The 19,096-nt window shown below is 37.4% G+C and overlaps 1 protein-coding gene across 1 annotated transcript in view; it reads right to left on the bottom strand.

Annotated features, from left to right (window-relative positions):
* wdpcp (WD repeat containing planar cell polarity effector) overlaps positions 1-19,096 on the bottom strand; it is a 76,767-nt gene that overhangs the window by 38,342 nt on the left and 19,329 nt on the right. The window contains exons 2-6 of the mRNA XM_079833734.1: positions 8,815-8,901; positions 7,749-7,793; positions 3,491-3,541; positions 1,353-1,423; positions 917-976 (exon numbers count right to left, since the gene is read on the bottom strand). Coding sequence (XP_079689860.1) covers positions 917-976; positions 1,353-1,423; positions 3,491-3,541; positions 7,749-7,793; positions 8,815-8,875 — 288 coding nt within the window. The 5' untranslated portion in view covers positions 8,876-8,901. The remainder of the gene's footprint in view (positions 1-916; positions 977-1,352; positions 1,424-3,490; positions 3,542-7,748; positions 7,794-8,814; positions 8,902-19,096) is intronic.

Here is a 19,096-nt window from a genome sequence, read left to right as displayed (position 1 = left end):
CACAGCAGTTTTAAATGCAGTAGGGACAGAACCAGAAATAAGTGAAGTATGTATGATATCAGTAATGAAAGAGGAAAGAAAAGGTAAACCAGCTTTAACCAAATGAGTCGATGGGTCCAGTTGGCACGTGACAGATTTCGATTTTTGAACAATAGAACAAATTTCCTCTGTGACTTTAACTCGGCAACATTAACTAATGTTAACTAATGGAACCTTATTGTAAAGTGTTATTTCAAATGTTAGGTGCAATTAATCGTGATTAATGTGTGTGATTAATCAAATGCATTTTTTAAATGATCTACAGCACTACTTTTAAGCCACCTTTATGTTCTTTTTGGAACTTGAAATTTTGGGTCCCATTAACTTTCATAATATGGACAAAAACAGCTGACACATCCTTCAAAATATATTTTGGTTTGAAATGAAATGGGATCAAGTACTGTAAATGATGACTAAAGTGAACTATCACTTTAAAAATCGCTGGCTGATAAAATTCTGCCTGGAATAAAGTGGAATTTCATCTCTATAGCATGTGAACAACAGATAAAGGTCACCGCTTCCAATCAGACCCTGCTGCTGGGCAGGAAAAATCTCTGACCACCAAAAAATAAATAAATAAATAAAAGTTTACCAACGTTTGATCTCCCTGACCTTTTAAAACGTCCTAAATCAATCACTTTAGGTGCGAAAAATGTGTGCACATGTGTCTGAAGAATCCATCCACACTGAACGGAAAACCGCTGGGCTACAGTGATGTGTTTGAGAAGGGAATCTTTTTGATCCCAGAGATAAATCCCCAAGAGTATTTGACACAAACAGTCTGCATATGCTCATTGCCTGACCTCTGCTACACGAGCCAACTCATGCCAAGAAGGCCTGATGCCTGCTGGGTACTGGTGCATGCTGGGTAAGGTACCTGACAGCACTGCTTGCTTCTCCATCTGACACTCATGACCGGGCATGACTGCAGCAGCTCCTGAGAGAAAGAGAGATAGAGAATGTGTAGTAGGAATGAGTAGATGCCGTCTGAGTGTTTTCAGGGTCAGGTTTAGAAGGATGTTTCCAGTTTCAGATATGGAGAGGCAGCAAAAATGAGCCCGAGTTGGACTGAACAAAGCTAGGTTTGTGTGTGAGAGCCAGAGGCAGAGAGAGAGAGAGAGAGAGCCAGCTCACAGTCCCAATCATCCCCCTCAAATATCCCCCACGATGACAGAGAGGCACCCACACAGGTGCTGAGAGAGAGAGCGAGAGCAAGCGAGAGAGGTCGGGGGATTTTCTCTTTCCTTATGAAAGGAGAGAGAGAGAGAATGCTTCTATTTGTTAATCGGACTGCAGGAAATGTAAACAAATACCTCTAGTTCCTTTAGGGCATCACGCAGCTTCTCCGGACGACGGTTACTAAGGAACCATGGGTAACCCCGACCTGAGTGACAGAAAGAGAGGACACAGGTATGAAACTCACCGTCATCGGAGGCAAAAAAGAAGCAATAAAAGACAGCCAAAAGAATGTGTTTTTGTGTTTGTGGGTTTTTTAAGGGCGAAGAGGATTGACCCTGAAATACAGCTCCACCTGAGGTCACCCTACAAATGAATCTGAGCTGACAGCTCAAGAATTAAATCCTCTCATTTCAATCCTGATGATGATTTGGGTACAAACACATGGGACACATAAACTGAAGGGAAAAAAGGAGAACAAAGGGTTAAAAAAAATAATTGTTAAAAAGTTAAGAAAGGTATAATTATATATAAATAATAATAAACCTGTGTTATGGTGGATTTTCATATTTTAACATTTATGTTTTAACAATTGTATTGTTTTGTATTGAACATCATGTACATATTTAAATATTTTATATAATATTTAATTAAACAGTTAAAGTGAGTTTTAAAAAGTAAAGAAAGTCTCATCCCATTTGGATTCAAGTTGTCATTTTTTATGCCAAGACTTTCTTTGCAAAAGAGTTTCTTTCCAATCAAACTCCAAAATTCAGTTTTCCTTTGATCTACAATGCGTGGATAATAAACATCCTCCTTTAAACATTCCTCTATTTTCATTAGCTAGAATATTTACTTTTCTCTCTTTTTATTTCTCTCATGCTGTAGACAGAAAGGATTTAAAAGCGAAATATTAACTAATAGCGCAACAGAGGCTAAATTCAGTGTAACGCCGTAGTCTCATTCAATCAGCGCTCCCTGAGTTAGCACAGTCACCCGAGGGAAGAACTCAAAGTTACCATAACATATTAAACACATTAAATACGCCACTCCAAAATGCCTCGTTCCGCTCACAAAGCCCCCCAAATTTCCGCTTAGATCTCAGTCCCTGTTTCCCTCTGGAGCAAACCAGTGAAGGGGGAAAAAAAGAGAAAGAAACGTTAATAGAATTCTCGGCTGAGTTCAATCTGTGAGTATGCGTTTGCATTAATGCATTAATACGTTCATCCGGGACAGGGACTCACGGAAATGGAGGAGGTCTGTTATTTGTTTTCTTAAAGATTCCACAATCAAATCCAATCTCTTTTATTTATTATTATTATTATTTCACCATTAAGAAATGTCTCCTGCCTTTTAGGAGCATAGAGGATGCAGAAATAAATGAATGCAAATGAAGGAGAGAGGGTGGGAGATGAGTGGGACGGGGGTGAGAGGGGGACGGGTCTGTGTCTCCTGATAAGGGTGTTTGTGTTTCTCTCGAGGGCGATGGGAGTTACCCCACCAGCAGGGTGAGTGGGTAGGAGGTAACTGGGCATCACAGTGGAAAGACACTGGCCATACTGGTAGTGAACGTCTGACAACATCATAACTGATGTGAAAAAGAAATATAAATGAGAGAGTCAGTCCTGTAATAAACTACAATAACGGACAGAGTGAAGCTGTACTTGTAAAGAAAAGAGAAACACTGTAACTTGTGCAATAGTTAAATGTGAAGCTGAAGGATATGATAAAGGAAAAACATTTAACATCAACAAAAAAGAACCAAAAAATGCCATATTACCATGCTTTTTGACATGGTACCATACCGTACTCTTCAAAGTACTTTGAAGAACATACCATATTCAATACTATGGTATTACACCATAACTGTACCAAAACAATACTTTTAGAAACGGACTGTTGGTACTGAAGACCTTAATGAAGTCCGTAGAATTGCTATAAAAATACATTTATTCTGCAAAAGCTTGATAAAATGTCATCAAATTGTCCATCATCTTGACCTGTAGACTTATGCAGCATTTTTTTCCATTCCATTTTTCTTCATTAATGTTACGTCAGGCTCACAAGGGTTAAAGAAGTGGAGGGAAAAATGGAGTGATGTTTAATATTTGTCAGATTTGCACTAATGGGGCACTTCATTTACCAGGCATCTGAAGTACAATTTAAATTAGAAATCGGATGAGTGTTGCTTTAGAAACATGCAAACCAATGTTCTTAAATAATGAGCTAATATGATCTAACATGAAGGTTAATTGTTCGATGGTTTGTTACTTACTGTCTGCAAGCTGCTGTTTCTCATTGTAGTAATGCTGATCTGTTGGAGAGGCTGCACAAAGAAGAAGAAAACATTGTAAGAACTATTTTTATGATTTTTTTTTAATCTTCAGAAAGGATGCGAAAGCAAGTTGTATTGTGCACATGTGGGTGTGGGGGAGTAGACAGTAAACTCAATTAAAACTATTTTCACGTGATAAAATGATAACCAATTCGTCTCCTGACAATATACAACAATTTGCACATCATAGAATAATTTTTAAATTAAAGTCATGAACTCCACCACATTGTCATTTACACCATAGATATGTACAAGTAGATTCCCCATTCGACCGCTCCAGACACGTCAGCGCACCCGCCATCTTAGAACGGTCAGCTTATCGCCACTTACAGTAAGATTCAATGATGCCACAACATTGCGCAGCTTCTGGTTGTGAAACCGCCGAGATTTAAATTCTCAAAGAAATTGGACAACCTTTCACATGAGAATGTGTTGGTTTGTGAATTATATGTACAGTATTAACTCAATATTGCATTTTTTTACCATTTTACTTTTTAATGTTTTTACTTTTACTATGGTACATTTTTAATGTCGTGTTAGCTGACGCTTTTGTCTTGCTGTATTATGTTAGTTTAGCAAAATCACCAGCTGAAGTCTAGTTCAGATATAGATATTCATGCGTCTAACTATGGTTGCAGATGCACAGTCAACTTGCTCTTGAATGTTCACAGAACATTAAACTTTGACCATTCCAATATGGCGGGTGGCTTACATATAGTGGCCCATTGAAACCACCTATCTATGTATTTACTTCTATAATTTCCTCCACCACATCAACTAAAATCAACTATTGCCTTTATTATCTTTTTGTAATGGAAATTACATTTGAAATATTTTTGTTATAAAATCCAGATTCCTTTATCCTTCTACTGCTATTTTTTAAAGAATAGGCTTACACACAATTAAATAATATTTTTACACTTTTTGCTTAATTTGACAAAATAACTCCTTATAACACCTTAACACTGGATAATGAAAGTCCTGTTATTAAACAAAATTGATATTTATCTTAATGGCACTTCATTGCTCTTGACTGACACTTTTGTCCTTGGTTACAAAGTACAGAATTGTTTTTTTTATTATTATAAAACTTTAGTGGCAGACCGGTTGGGTGTGATGGAAATCATAATTGAGGGACAGTTGTAAAACTTCCATACAATTTATATTAAAAAGGGTTTGTCTATTTAACTAATTTAAAAAAAAAATTATACTTTTTAAATCTAATAATAAATAGGTTTTACAGTGAACTTTCATTGTTTGAATATATGAAAAATATATGAAGTGAACTATACAAATTAAGGAATGGTAATACATTTTTAAATATAACCTTCAAAACATTTGTAATAAAAATAAACTCCTGCCACATAAATGGGCCCATAGTTTAGGCAACACCCATGTTAGTGTAAACACTCTCTCGAGTGTCTTTCTCAGCATATGGCCACTCAGTTGTCATCTTGCCCCAATGTGTGTGTTTGTCAGAAAAGAGAAAAACACTGACTCATACATTGAGAGGGGACAGGTATGCCGAGAGACGGAAATGACTGAGGCAAGACCAAATTCCTGCTTTGTCAGCGTGCTATCTCTTCCCTATGCTATAGCACCACACCTTAAGCCCCATCTCACCCCAGAGTTCCAGATCTCCAGCCCTCAGCGCCCAGCCAGACGGCCCCCTTCCCTGCCTTGCTCTACAGGAGCACTGCCTCTCTCTGCTGGAAGCCTGGACCTGCTGGACAGCTCCAGGATTACGGCTGCTAATCAGATTCTGCCATTCTGCCCTGCCTGCCCCAGACACACACATCTGCTACGGGATAGAGGGGTGAAGAGCCCCCTTCCTCACAGAAGCATGGGTCTCCTTCGCCCTCTGCTGGAGGCCGCGAAAAATAGCAGGTTCCACATTCAAACAAACTCAATTTATAGAAATATTGATTTTTATAGCTCTGCTCTGTAAAGTATAAATTATACATTGCAGGTTAAACAAAAACAATTAAAGTAATTCCGAGTCATGTTTCATTACTTGCGTGAATCATAAATAGGAGATGAGAGAGATAAAATATCTAAATTAATTACCATCAGACTAAGATGTAATGATTTCATTATAATACAGAAACGGTCACTCATATGAACACCCGTTAACAGAATGACTTATGCAGGAATGTTTGTATGCTATTTTTAAAGATTTAACATTAAATTTGATCTCTATTATTAATAAACAGTAGGCATGAGAAATAAACTAACACTGCATTATTACATTAATTCTCTGAGACTTCAAATCAATAAGACTTTAACCATCTGAAAGTCTTTAAACATCAAAGCCTTTGTGTTTTCTCAGACTTCATCGTATAAAACATTGGAACAAACAAAACCTTTCAAGTCTCAAGTCTGAAGTATTAAAAATTAATAACATAATTTTGTCATTGTTTAAATCAATAAGCTTTTCACGTTTCAGAGCTGGTTGTGTCCTCTCATGAAGGGTCTGGATTATTAAATGTTAAATCTATGACACATTAAAGAAAAAAAACATAATTTGCCCTGAAGCATTTAGAGAACATCTTTAACAGTGATGAGCAGGCCCACATGTGATCTGCAGACTCTTTTCAGCTTTTTCTAAGCTTATTTTAGGGGCAAATCTTTAAATATTGAATATACACTCACCTAAAGGATTATTAGGAACACCATACTAATACTGTGTTTGACCCCCTTTCGCCTTCAGAACTGCCTTAATTCTACGTGGCATTGATTCAACAAGGTGCTGAAAGCATTCTTTAGAAATGTTGGCCCATATTGATAGGATAGCATCTTGCAGTTGATGGAGATTTGTGGGATGCACATCCAGGGCACGAAGCTCCCGTTCCACCACATCCCAAAGATGCTCTATTGGGTTGAGATCTGGTGACTGTGGGGGCCATTTTAGTAAAGTGAACTCATGTTCAAGAAACCAATTTGAAATTATTCGAGCTTTGTGACATGGTGCATTATGGGTACATGGTGGTCATAAAGGGATGGACATGGTCAGAAACAATGCTCAGGTAGGCCGTGGCATTTAAACGATACCCAATTGGCACTAAGGGGCCTAAAGTGTGCAAAGAAAACATCCCCCACACCATTACACCACCACCACCAGCCTGCACAGTGGTAACAAGGCATGATGGATCCATGTTCTCATTCTGTTTACGCCAAATTCTGACTCTACCATCTGAATGTCTCAACAGAAATCGAGACTCATCAGACCAGGCAACATTTTTCCAGTCTTCAACTGTCCAATTTTGGTGAGCTTGTGCAAATTGTAGCCTCTTTTTCCTATTTGTAGTGGAGATGAGTGGTACCCGGTGGGGTCTTCTGCTGTTGTAGCCCATCCGCCTCAAGGTTGTGCGTGTTGTGGCTTCACAAATGCTTTGCTGCATACCTCGGTTGTAACGAGTGGTTATTTCAGTCAAAGTTGCTCTTCTATCAGCTTGAATCAGTCGGCCCATTCTCCTCTGACCTTTAGCATCAACAAGGCATTTTCGCCCACAGGACTGCCACATACTGGATGTTTTTCCCTTTTCACACCCTTCTTTGTAAACCCTAGAAATGGTTGTGCGTGAAAATCCCAGTTACTGAGCAGATTGTGAAATACTCAGACCGGCCCGTCTGGCACCAACAACCATGCCATGCTCAAAATTGCTTAAATCACCTTTCTTTCCCATTCTGACATTCAGTTTGGAGTTCAGGAGATTGTCTTGACCAGGACCACACCACTAAATGCATTGAAGCCACTGCCATGTGATTGGTTGATTAGATAATTGCATTAATGAGAAATTGAACAGGTGTTCCTAATAATCCTTTAGGTGAGTGTATATTGCTCTCTGGTAGCTGAAGGTATAATCAAATTAAATACTGATTTAAGAAAGATTTGTAGAACTTTGTGAATGATGGTGATACAATTCAGTGGAAATCTGGAGAGTTATGTGAGTGTCTGGTGTCGAGTAACCATAACACGAGGAAAATATACTGAAGTGTCATTCAGTGAACTTCAATCAAGAATCGAAGAGAAATGTACACAGATATAGTGTAGTTCAGACAGGAAGAATGAACTAAAAGTTCTTAATTTGTATAGCTATTTATACTTGCACTATACTGAACATTGAAATTGACACAAACAAGATATATTTATTTTATATATTTGATATATTTAAGAAAGTCACAAGATGCAGCATACCTGATTCTCCTTTTTCATAGAGTTGGTATGTGCCGATATCTGTATCTGTGAAAATAGGGAAGGAGAGGTCAGAGTTCTATTCAAAAACAAAATAAAACATTGGTTTGTTAGCGAGAAACAGCTAGAATGGCGGTAAAATAAAAGATAAGATAAAAGTCCTATCTAGAGTAATTCAAAAGGTGCATGCACATTACGAAAAATATGTGAGCACTAGGAATGTTTGACTTTGCATTGGATTTACTGTTGATTTACTCTTAACAGACTGCTTCTTGCATGGTATTACAAATAAAGATGGACTCCATGTTGATGCATATTTCTTTTTTAACTTTTCATTCATTCACATTGGCGGATTCAGAGTGTTTCATTCCCTTGCTCGCTCTCTCTCTCTGTCACTCAATGCACGGGGGTCAGGAGGGCTGGCTACAGGCGATAGAGCTGCAATCACATATAAATGCTTGCAAACAGATTGCAGAACACAATATTACGCATGTACACAAACATGCATGCGTACAATCCGCGACAACATGTTATCACAGGATTTTTCAAATAACTGATAACTGGACTCATCTGTGAGAAAAGCAAAATAAACATTGCTTTTACACATACTTCTAGTGTGCCAGAAGTATCAAAGGGAGAAGAAGGAACAAACATTCAAAAGGTTAAAACAGGAGCAGAGGATGTGAGGGTTTTTACTATAAGGAAAAAAATAGTACAAAAAGAATGCAAGATAAATTTAAATGTTTTGAACACTAAGTATTTATCACAAACTGCCTTTTAAAAGCTTTAATTATTGGTACCATAAATTTAATTATAGGCCACATAATGTCTGTAATAAAAAAAAAAACAGCTCTGGTGTAATAATAACCACCATAAGTGTGTGACACAGCCGTTTAACCGGCTCTGAAAGAACTAATAATCATTATTACCCAAGACAAAGTCAGAGACAGGCGAAAGGGTACATTTAATGAGAAGAGAAGACAGCAAAGGGTGAGATAGCAGGAACAGACATACTAAATGAGAGGCAACCAAATGTGTGAAAGAGAGACGTTCAGTGTGTTTTAATTACCTGGGACATGCAGGCTGTTCCTGAAGGACCACAAGTGCAGCTCCGCCAGGCAGAACGACATCTGACCGAACTCAAACAGGAGACTGTCTAAACAGGGAGAGAGCCAGTGAGAATGAGGAAGGGCAGACAGAAAGAACAATAGTGGAGATATGCAACAAGAGCGAACCCTGCACTGTGCCTTTCATATCACCACAGAGAGCTGGAGAGATAGGAAGGATTGTTTTCAGACTTGAACTAGTTTTTGGCACCTTCGGTACAAACTAAAAAAAAAGAGGAGCGATTTGAGTTCATACACTTCTGAACACATGCAAAAACACATTAACTTAAATGAAATGAAAGAGGATGATTCGTCTACGCAGATAAACATATGCATCTCAAGGGTGCTTACTGACACAACATGCTGGCAAACACACCAGACTATGACACCACTCACACACTCTCTGTTTTCTTCAAACACACAGACACACACACACACACACACACAGTCGCTCCTGCTGTGTGTCTGGGTTTGAGCCAGAGCTCTGTGCCAGGTGTCAGCACAGTGTGGAACACCTCTGCACGTCTCAACAAGGTGAACACACCTCTGTCTCCTCCACACACACACACACACACACACACACACACAGACAACTCCCTGACCAGTGGGCTACAACACGAAGACACAAACATACACACGCTTTCTTTCTCACACAGATGGCATTCAAAAAGATTTGTATATTCATTCCTACACAAACATTAGATGCCAGTCAGCAGCAGATGGTGGACCCAAAAAACCATCACAAGAAAGCAAGCTGCTTTTGTCTATTTATTAGGTAGTAGCGGTCTAATTTTGTATGCTATCCACTTTAATTACTAGATAAGAATAACATTTATTCATTTGGCATACAAATTTTTATCTAGAAACACACATATCAGTACCACATCAGTTATCATTTAATAACACTGTCACATGTAATTTTTTAGCAAATTTCATAACGAATATCCATTTTTCACACTGTAAATTCTAATGTTGCTATGCCTAAATTCACTTAGAATTAGTGTTTTATTCTTATATTATTTTTTTGGATTAATTAGTATAAAACAATAGTAGCTAGACACATGACACAATGGCATGAAATATCCCAGATGTTAATTAAAACATCTTAATGTATCAAAAAGTAAACATTTCCAGCAGTGAATACATAGATATGTTTCCATCCAAAGTTATGAATTTAACTTATGCACAAGATTGGAATATCGCATAAAAGATTTGCGAATAAAGCACCGTTTCCATCCCATGTCTTCAAGAGAGCAAAATCGTCACTTGATGGGAAATTTCCTGTAATGAAAATGGAAGTTGCTGCAATCAGGGAAACCACTGTGGCTTTTTCTTCCATCATAAATTACTTCAGCCTCAGAACATGCTAATGAAACGCAATAAACGCTGCCATGTTATCATTCGTTCAGATGTCTGGTGTTTGGGAATGCAATCATGTGAGACACTTCTGGGAGGTCATTATACCAAATCATTCTGATGACAGACTCTGGTTCAAGCATTTCAGAATGATCAAACCAACATTTGACTGATCTGCTGGTTAATCAAGTTATCCAATCACATACTCTGTCAAGGCAAGTTCATAAGAGTTTTTTGGTTGTGCATCAAATGATTTATTTGGTGAATGTGTTTCCATCATAGTTTATGAGGATGTCTTCTTATCGGATAAAAAATTATCTGGCTCAATTGAGCGCATACATTTTTATGCACATTTTCTGAAATTATGCGCATCTTGCCGTTTCCATCCAGCTTTTTTTTTTAAATAGGTGGATGGAAACATGGCTAATAAGTGATAGTGGAGAATCACAGAAAATACTTGTCTGTGACAGCCATATGAGCGACAGTGTGTCTGGAGCATGTGCACTGACTGCTTCAGCAGAAACATGGAGTTTGACTTCGACCAAACATAACTTTCAAATATTCTTGGTCCAGCCTTCTATCCATCCGTGTGACCTGTTTGGATGGCTAAAGGTTGCAGAAAAAATTAAATCTAATGTCATATTGAAGGAAGAGCAGCATCTCTGCTTTCTGTCTGTGTCACAGGGTTAGCGCTGAGCATGCCAAGTCTTATCTCGAGGCCTGGGCTAACAGAGGGGGAGAGGGAGAAAGAGAAAGAGAGAAGGGCAAAAAAATTCTGCCACTTTCCTAAATAAATAAATAAAATTTACCACAAATATAACGCTAAACCAAAAAAAAAAAAAAATGTTGGGAAACCGCTGTCCCCAGCACAGACTCTTAACAAGTTTACTGACATAAGAGGATTCTTTCATCTTCTCACCAGCTTTTAGAGCGAGTCAGCTCTTTCTCTCTCTCCCCGACAGAAACCCAATTTCTCCACAGAGGGAAGCAGCTTCAATTCACTCTTTAAGATGGACAGTCAGGCAAAAGGCTCATTTTTGATGACCCTGTTTCAAATAGGCCAAGATAAGCTTGAAAATGAGACAGAATTGCATCTTTACTTTTGACATCAGGGCGACACAAGGCTGCGATTCGCTAGACAGGCCGGAGAAGCACTTCACATGAAACAAAAAAGAGACAATTGGTCTCATTGTTCCACCTAAATTAAGACATGCGAATGACCTGAATGGCAAATTAGCAAAACAGCTTATCAAAACACAGTGCACACTGCCTTCCTGGCACTCACCGGAGACACAGAGCTCCCTGTGCACTCGTTCACGGTGTCAGCGGGCACATCCCAGAGTGCCGCGCTGCAGATGCCACAGTATCGTGAACACAGCAGCGTTGGCCGGCCGTGGCAAGCTGCTGAAGTGGCCGCACATTTGCATGAGTTAATGGGTTTTTATTGTGTTGTGCGCGAGCAAATTAAGAAGCAGTATTTACTGATCTGGGGAAGGACAAAAAAAGAGGTCAGTCAGTGGGACAAACAACCCTTTTTACGGCACTGAATCGCGGCTTTAGGGACTGCTCATCGTCGAGTGTTTTTGAAATGTCTTTTTTGAGAAATTGTGATTGATTGTTTAATTGGCTGTCTGAGAGGTCTTAGGGATTGTTTAATTTGTTTCAGATGTGTGTATGCAGAGGATGTTAGTTTGTGGAGAAAGGGATAGTTTTTGTGCTGGGCGTGAGATTAAATCTACATTCGCAGTTCTGGTTCTCCTTCTCTCATTGAGATCGGCCAGCTCTCCAAAAGTAGAGGAAGGAGATAAATGTGTAAATGCTTTTTTTTTGGTGTGTGAAAACACTTGGGTGATCCTTTGAGAAATCTGACAAGTGCATCATCTGTCTGTGACAGGCCTCTTCTGTGTCTATAGTGTGCATGTGAGAGAGAGAGGCAACCCTTTTATGAATAAACCAAGAAAAGAAAAACAGAAATAAATAATCTATTCCCCCTTCACTTCCCCTCCTTTGTATGATTGTGCGTGATTGATTTAGCTGTGAGAGAGAACTCCAGAAAAAATTTTTTATGTGCAGGTGTCTTCTAGTGTGTGTGTGCATGTGTTTGAACCTAGACCTAAAATCTTAAAGGCTTGTGTCGCTAAGAGGTCTGTAAAGAAAGAGATCATAATATTTAACATGTAGATTAGAACATGTATTAAAGAAAGAAAGAAAAAACTAAACTAAAACAGATATTAAAATATTTAACATACACATGAAGTTATACTAATACTTAAATTAGACATTTAATTTAAATTATTATTAATAGCAAATAATACTGAAAATTCCCAAATTATATGAATTATAATATCGAATTCTAATTTATAATGTATACAGTTCTGCTCATAAGTTTTTATAGCCCTTAAAGAATATGCAAGATGCTATTAACAAAAATAAGGGGATCATAAAATTGACATGTTATTTTTTTATTTAGTACTGTCCTGAATAAGCCGTTCCAATTAACAGATGTTGACATACAGTCCTCAAGACAAAATAACTGGATTTTACACAAGTAAACCAGTTCAAAAGTTTACACACCTTTGAATCTTAATACTGGTTGTAATTACCTGGATGATCAACAACTGTTTTTATGTTTTGTGATAGTTGTTTGAGTCCCTTGTTTGTCCTGCAGTTAAACTGAGCATTCTTCTTCAGAAAATCCTCCAGGTTCCTCACATTCTTTGGTTTTCAAGCATCTTCTGCATATTTAAACCCTTATCAACAGTGATTTTGAGATCCATCTTCTCACACTGACAACAATTGAGGGATTCAGACAACTACTAGGTGAAGGTGAAAATATTCACTGATGCTCAAGATGGCAACACAATGCATTGAAGGTACAGTAAGCGATTTCTGAGAAACACTATTGATATTTGAAATCAACTCAAAACAAACACTCACTTCATTGCGACACCAACAAAAGAAAGACACAATGCAAGAGTATATGTCTTTATCATATCTGAAGAGTATATACAAACAAGAGCTTGTTGTTAGTTGCCAGCAAAACACCAGCTCCAGACAAACAATAACACTTACAACTGTCCTGTTACTAGCTAACATTACAACAGCATATCTTGGTTCTGTGAAACCAACTAATGTTTCTCACGTGTGGAGCAGAAACAACGCAACCTCGGCGTCCATTTTCAGGCCTTTCCGATTAGGTCTCTCCAGCGCTGGAAAGCTTTTCTAACATTTCCGCAGATCCTAAAGCTCTTTCCTGATCATATCCCTTCTTTTTCCAGTGGTTTTCAATTTTCTCTTTTGTAATGTCTCTCAGCAATCTCTCTTTCTAGAGTCTTTCTTCCAATCTCCCTCGTTCTTTCTCCTCCCCCCTCATGAGTGGACACGGCCCCTACTGCTGATTGGCTACAAGTTTGTTGTGGTGCTCGGTCCAATCCACTTTCAACAGCGTTTCTCAGAAATCGCTTTTGGCACCTTTAAGTGCCATGGGTTATACACCCACATTTTTGTTTAGATATTTTAATTTAGCCCTACCCTTTAGAAACTATGACATATTTACGTTTCCAAAATAAATACAATTTACGCCCATCATCTAATTCAAAAACTTCACAACAACCAGCTCTCCAAGGGGCATGCAAACTTATGAGCAGAACTGTATTTATAATTCACACATTTCTGCTTTATTTTATAGACATTGCAGAATGTGAATTTACTGAACTTTGAGCTAAACCTGTAACTTGTTCATAAGCACCGCAGCAAATCACATATGCTAACTTCACCAATCAATCAAATCTAAATTTCTTATTAAAAGTTTAGGATAATTTTTTAAAGAGAATCACGTCTGTAGCTGTTTCTGGACACATAGAAACTTACACGAACCACGCTAGGCAACTGTCAAACTAACGCTAATCCTAATCCTGGGGCTAACATGTTCTAGCTGTATATCAGCCCCTCAGGTAGACATCTCCTACTGACTGTCTAAACACTAGGGTGAGCTGAGGAACCCAGTCAGTCTACAGTACCTGAGATCTGTTCAAAGAAAGCAGATAGAGAGCAGTTGAGACTTTGACCTCAGTCAATCAGCCAAACCTCCCAAGCATCTCCATAAAATAGGGTATGTAGAGCTGCACGATTCTGGATAAGCTGAGAATCAAATTTTTTTTGTTTCAAATAGAGATCATGATTCTTCCATGATTCTGAATAGACAACTAAACAAAATAACATGTAATTTACTAGAGGTTCTGACAAAATGTTAACTGCTGCAGTTTATTTTAAAATATTTAATTAATTTGAATAATTTATTGAAAAAAATGAATGAATGATTCAATGACTCACTCATAAAGACTTCACTTGTTTCATTACTGGATGAATCAGTGTTTTTGAACAAATCTTTTCAATGAGTGATTCAATGACAAATAAAAATGTTGTCGCCACCTACTAGTATGACAATGTAGTCGATATAATCGTTATTTGAAGCGCCAAGTTACTTTCAAAACGTGATTTGCCTCTATTTTGATTTCTACTATAGACATCAGTGTTTATATCCGAACTACATACTTTAATCCCAGTACTTCGGTGATCATTTGAATAACGGAAACAGAAATAATGATACAGTGTGGTTGAAAAGACTGTTTGTGAAGCGGTTTCATGCCTATTTGAAACAACTGCTCTATCTGGGTCAGCGTAGGCCTGTCACGATATTCAATAAATCGCACGAAAAAAAGAAAAAAAAAGGTCGATAATTTTTCTGGCAGCGATAATTTCCACTTGCATGCTTGTCTGTTTTCCTCGTCTCTCTCTCTCTCTCTCTCTCTCTCGCTGACTGCGCGCGCGCCTCGTCCGTTTGGGGAGGTGTTTATACTCGACGCGCAGACTGGGAGACGGCCAGATTCGCCTGGAACTCGGGCTTCTTCGGTTGCGGAGCCGCGCGCAAAGTTACAAAATTTGACGTGCACACCGCCAAGAGAAATGGGGTCTTGCGCATTCAACGCGCACTACCGCCCGCTCCGCGTTGACGCCATTTTTGCCGCGCGCACCCTCGCGCTCGTGCGGACGCGTCGAGTTTAAACAAGGCTTAAAGCTACTGAAGTTGGCAGTTTGATAAATGCAAGTTCATTCTTCAGCTTAATCTTAATCTTTGTGTGCTTCAAATTCAATCTTTTTATGCTAAAAAGGCACAAGTTCCTGTAGAGATAGCATTACATATTCTCCTTTTTTTGCCAAATAAATGAAAAGCATGTCATCAATGTATCCTCTCTTGCTGTATCAAAATCTCACCAAGCTTTCCTCAGAGATGGTCCCAATAATGTGCTTAAAGTCAAGTCAAATTCAGTTTGAGCATGATTACATGATTACATGATAAAACAATTTTTTTAATACTGTATCCTAAATTGTGGATAATTACGCTATATATCATATGCTGAAGTAAATTTCTGGAGTGTTAACTATTAAAAGAAAAAACAAAAACAAGAACCGTACAGAACCGAAAACCGTGAGCCTAAAACAGTGATACGAACCGTGGGTTTTGTGAACCGTGCCACCCCTAATATGCACCTAAAACACAATCATCCGTTGCGGTTTTCATCCATTTTATTTATTGTTTTTGGTATTTATTCAAGTTCATTTTTTGTTAGCAGACAGAGAGTCCATTGCTTTTATTGTTTTTGGTTGTTTTGTTCATTTATTGTGGATATTTAAAATGCTTTCCGTTTTCAGTGTTATATAGTCTTTAGAAATAAAAGTTTATTGATCTTTGAAAAGGTGTACCTGCATTATTATGCCATTATCATTATTTTAGATGAAAATGGTCTCAGAACTACAATATTATCGTTTATCGCAATAATTTCTTGGCCAATTTATCGTCCAGATTGTGATCTTTTAATGATTAATCATGCAGCTCTAGTATTATAATGTACAATGGTCATTTCTATAAAGATCTGCCCTATTACTACTTTTTGTTGTGTTATGCATTATGTGTTTGATGTACACTAGCATTCAAATGTTTGGGTCCAGTACCAAGTACGCATGTTGCGATTAATTGGTGGAGCATTTTATCACTGTATACGGTATTATCACAATATTGAAATAAGTTGCAAAAAAAGTGTTGTCATACTATAACAGGTACTTTCTTGTAACAAAAAGAACTGAACATTTAAGTACAATAAAGCAATACACAAAAATGTATAAAGTAAACAAATATTTAAAACAGATTAAAGTGCAAAAGAATGATAAAGAACAATAGGTGACACTTTACCATAAGGTCTCACTAGTTAATGCATTAACATCAAGAAAGAGCGAATAGCTACATTTTTACAGAAGTTATTATTCTTTGATAACGATAGTTAAAAGCAACTGTTAGTGTTAGCTCAGGTCCATTAAATAATACAGTTACAACTTTTGATTTAAATAATGTGTTATTAAATGCTGAAATTTACATTTAAAATGTACATTTTAGAAGTATTTTTCATTGTCAGTTTGTAAATGAATGAACTAATGTTAAATAATGCATCCTTACTGTAAAGTGTGTGACTGAACAATAAAGAATCAGAACATATTCAAACAATATCTAGGGCATGTAGTCCAGATTAAAATATAAAATGTTTAAGTTTGAAAATAAATAGCCTTAGGTATTAAGTATTTGGTTATGTGATGAACACAGTAGCAAACATAGATATGTATACGTAGATGCTCCATTAGCGACTGTTTCTATGGGCAGCTATACGTTAGCTGTCCGCTATTTTCGAACGGTCAAATCGTGAACGCGCTTTGTGAATATTCAAATGTTGCCTGAACTCATTATAAACAAGTTCATTGGAAAGAAATCATAAAACATCAACCAGTCAGCCATCAAAGTAAATAAATTATAAAAATAGTAATAAATTAGCTAGTAATGTGTTTAATAAACATCAATATAGCCTATTTATTCAACCCATGTTTTAAGTAATCATCATAGGTATTATCTGAAAGCTTAAATTCTCAAAGATCATCCTAAAAAAACGTCATTAAATTAAAGGCATCACAAATTTAAACCATTTTTAAGAACAGGGAAAATGATAAATTATGAGTCAAAATGATAGATTATTATACATTTATTTAAAATATGAAAACACAAACCAACACATTGTCACCTGTGAAAGGTTATCCAATTTCTTTGGGAATTTAAATCGCGCTGGGCTTTACAGAGGCTGTTGTTTTTTATGCGAGTGATGATTGACAGCATCTGAAGTGTTGACGTGTGTTGACCGTTCTAAAATGGCGGCTTGTCGACGTGCCTGGAGAGGTCGAGTGGGGCATCTACGTATACATATCTATGGTAGCAAATACAGAAAACTGAATGGCTGTTTGAATTGAAACATTTAAATACTGTTTAGTAGCAAGTCTGTTTTGTTTACGAGAATTACCAGGGAAACGGCTACATTTCTGCTGTTCCATCAGCGCCCTCTGCTGTATGAGAGTGAATGTGCATTTTTCATTCAGCACGTCTACTTCACTCGTTCCCCGTTCCCCTTTGAAGAGTTGTTCATTTTAAACGGTTGATGGGTAAAGTATTCTTAAAATGCATTCTAAAAATCTGAATAATTCGTAATAAATAATTATTCACGGTATTTTGAAATGCCCACGATAACAATATCGTGCATGTTCATTATTGTGATATATCGTATTAGCCTACCCTACCATACCGGCACATGTCTAGTACCAAGAAATTAATACTTTTATACAGCAAGGGTGTATTAAACTGTCCTTAACTAAGTCCGAGTGAGGTCTCATTGATCAGAAACTAATCACTATGTGTCTTGGGTAAAAAAATATCGATTTCTCGATTTTAATCGATTCTCACTTTTACAAAACAATATCGATTCTTAAATCGATTAGTCTATTTTTTCCCCCCGAAATTCCCAAACATAAATACCGTTTTGGCGCTGTGGCGTGAGATCGCTCTGCCGCAGCTCAGCTCAAGAGAACCAGCAGCGCGGAGCAAACATGAACGGATCTTCTCTTCCGCCTTATTACCAGTAACAGCGCGAAATAAACACGAATGAGCTTCTGAAAGTGTGTTAAAAGATTCAGGCCAACTTACCGAAATCTGTATCATGTCACATAGAATCGCTCAATCAGTGTGTCAACCGCAGAAAGATTTAAGTAAAACGGCTTACAAGTAAACAATGTCATGTAACGTCACAGTTACCTCAGAAAAAACATATCCAGTGTCCATAAACTCGTTAGTCAGCTAGAAAAAATTTACTCTAGAGAGGAGCATTTTGCTAATTATATGCACCACATTACATAGGATATTCATTGTCAATGTTCTTCAATATTTAATAAATCTGGCAAGTTTTTATGACAGCAACCCTTTACATTTTTATATTTCAAAAAAACCGAATTGGAGTAGAATTATGATTACGTAATTGTAAAGTTATTATAACTTTATTATTATATTTAAAAAAAACAATTGTGTCATTTAAGTGTTTGTATACAAATCAGTTAATTTTTACCTTCAATATAGTAGGCTTAAATTTTCCATGTATTATACCTGATACATATCCAAAATAATCGATATTGAATTGAAAAGAATCGAAAATCGAATCGAAATCGAATCGAATTGTGAAATTTGTGTCAATACCCAGCCCTATGGGTACATATACATTTGGGTTTTAATGTGATCAAGTGCAATCCAATCACTGAAAACACATTAATGCCAGGTGTTAATGAGGCCTATGAAAAGCATGTTGCACTTGTACGCTTGCCGTAAGTCTCTAAATTACAAATTAGATTTGTCAAAGCAGGTGAACTTTAAAGTCAAACAGTACTGAGAATGTTTTACAACAAGGACAGGGAGCATCTGGCCCTCCGGTCCTGCTCCGATTTAAAAGGCAACATAATTAAATCCCTGGG

The sequence above is a fragment of the Gobio gobio genome, assembly GCF_949357685.1.
Source record: "Gobio gobio genome assembly, chromosome: 13".
Classification (NCBI taxonomy): domain Eukaryota; kingdom Metazoa; phylum Chordata; class Actinopteri; order Cypriniformes; family Gobionidae; genus Gobio; species Gobio gobio.
Note: the sequence above shows the minus strand (reverse complement) of the source record. Positions and strands in the feature narration are given on the sequence as shown.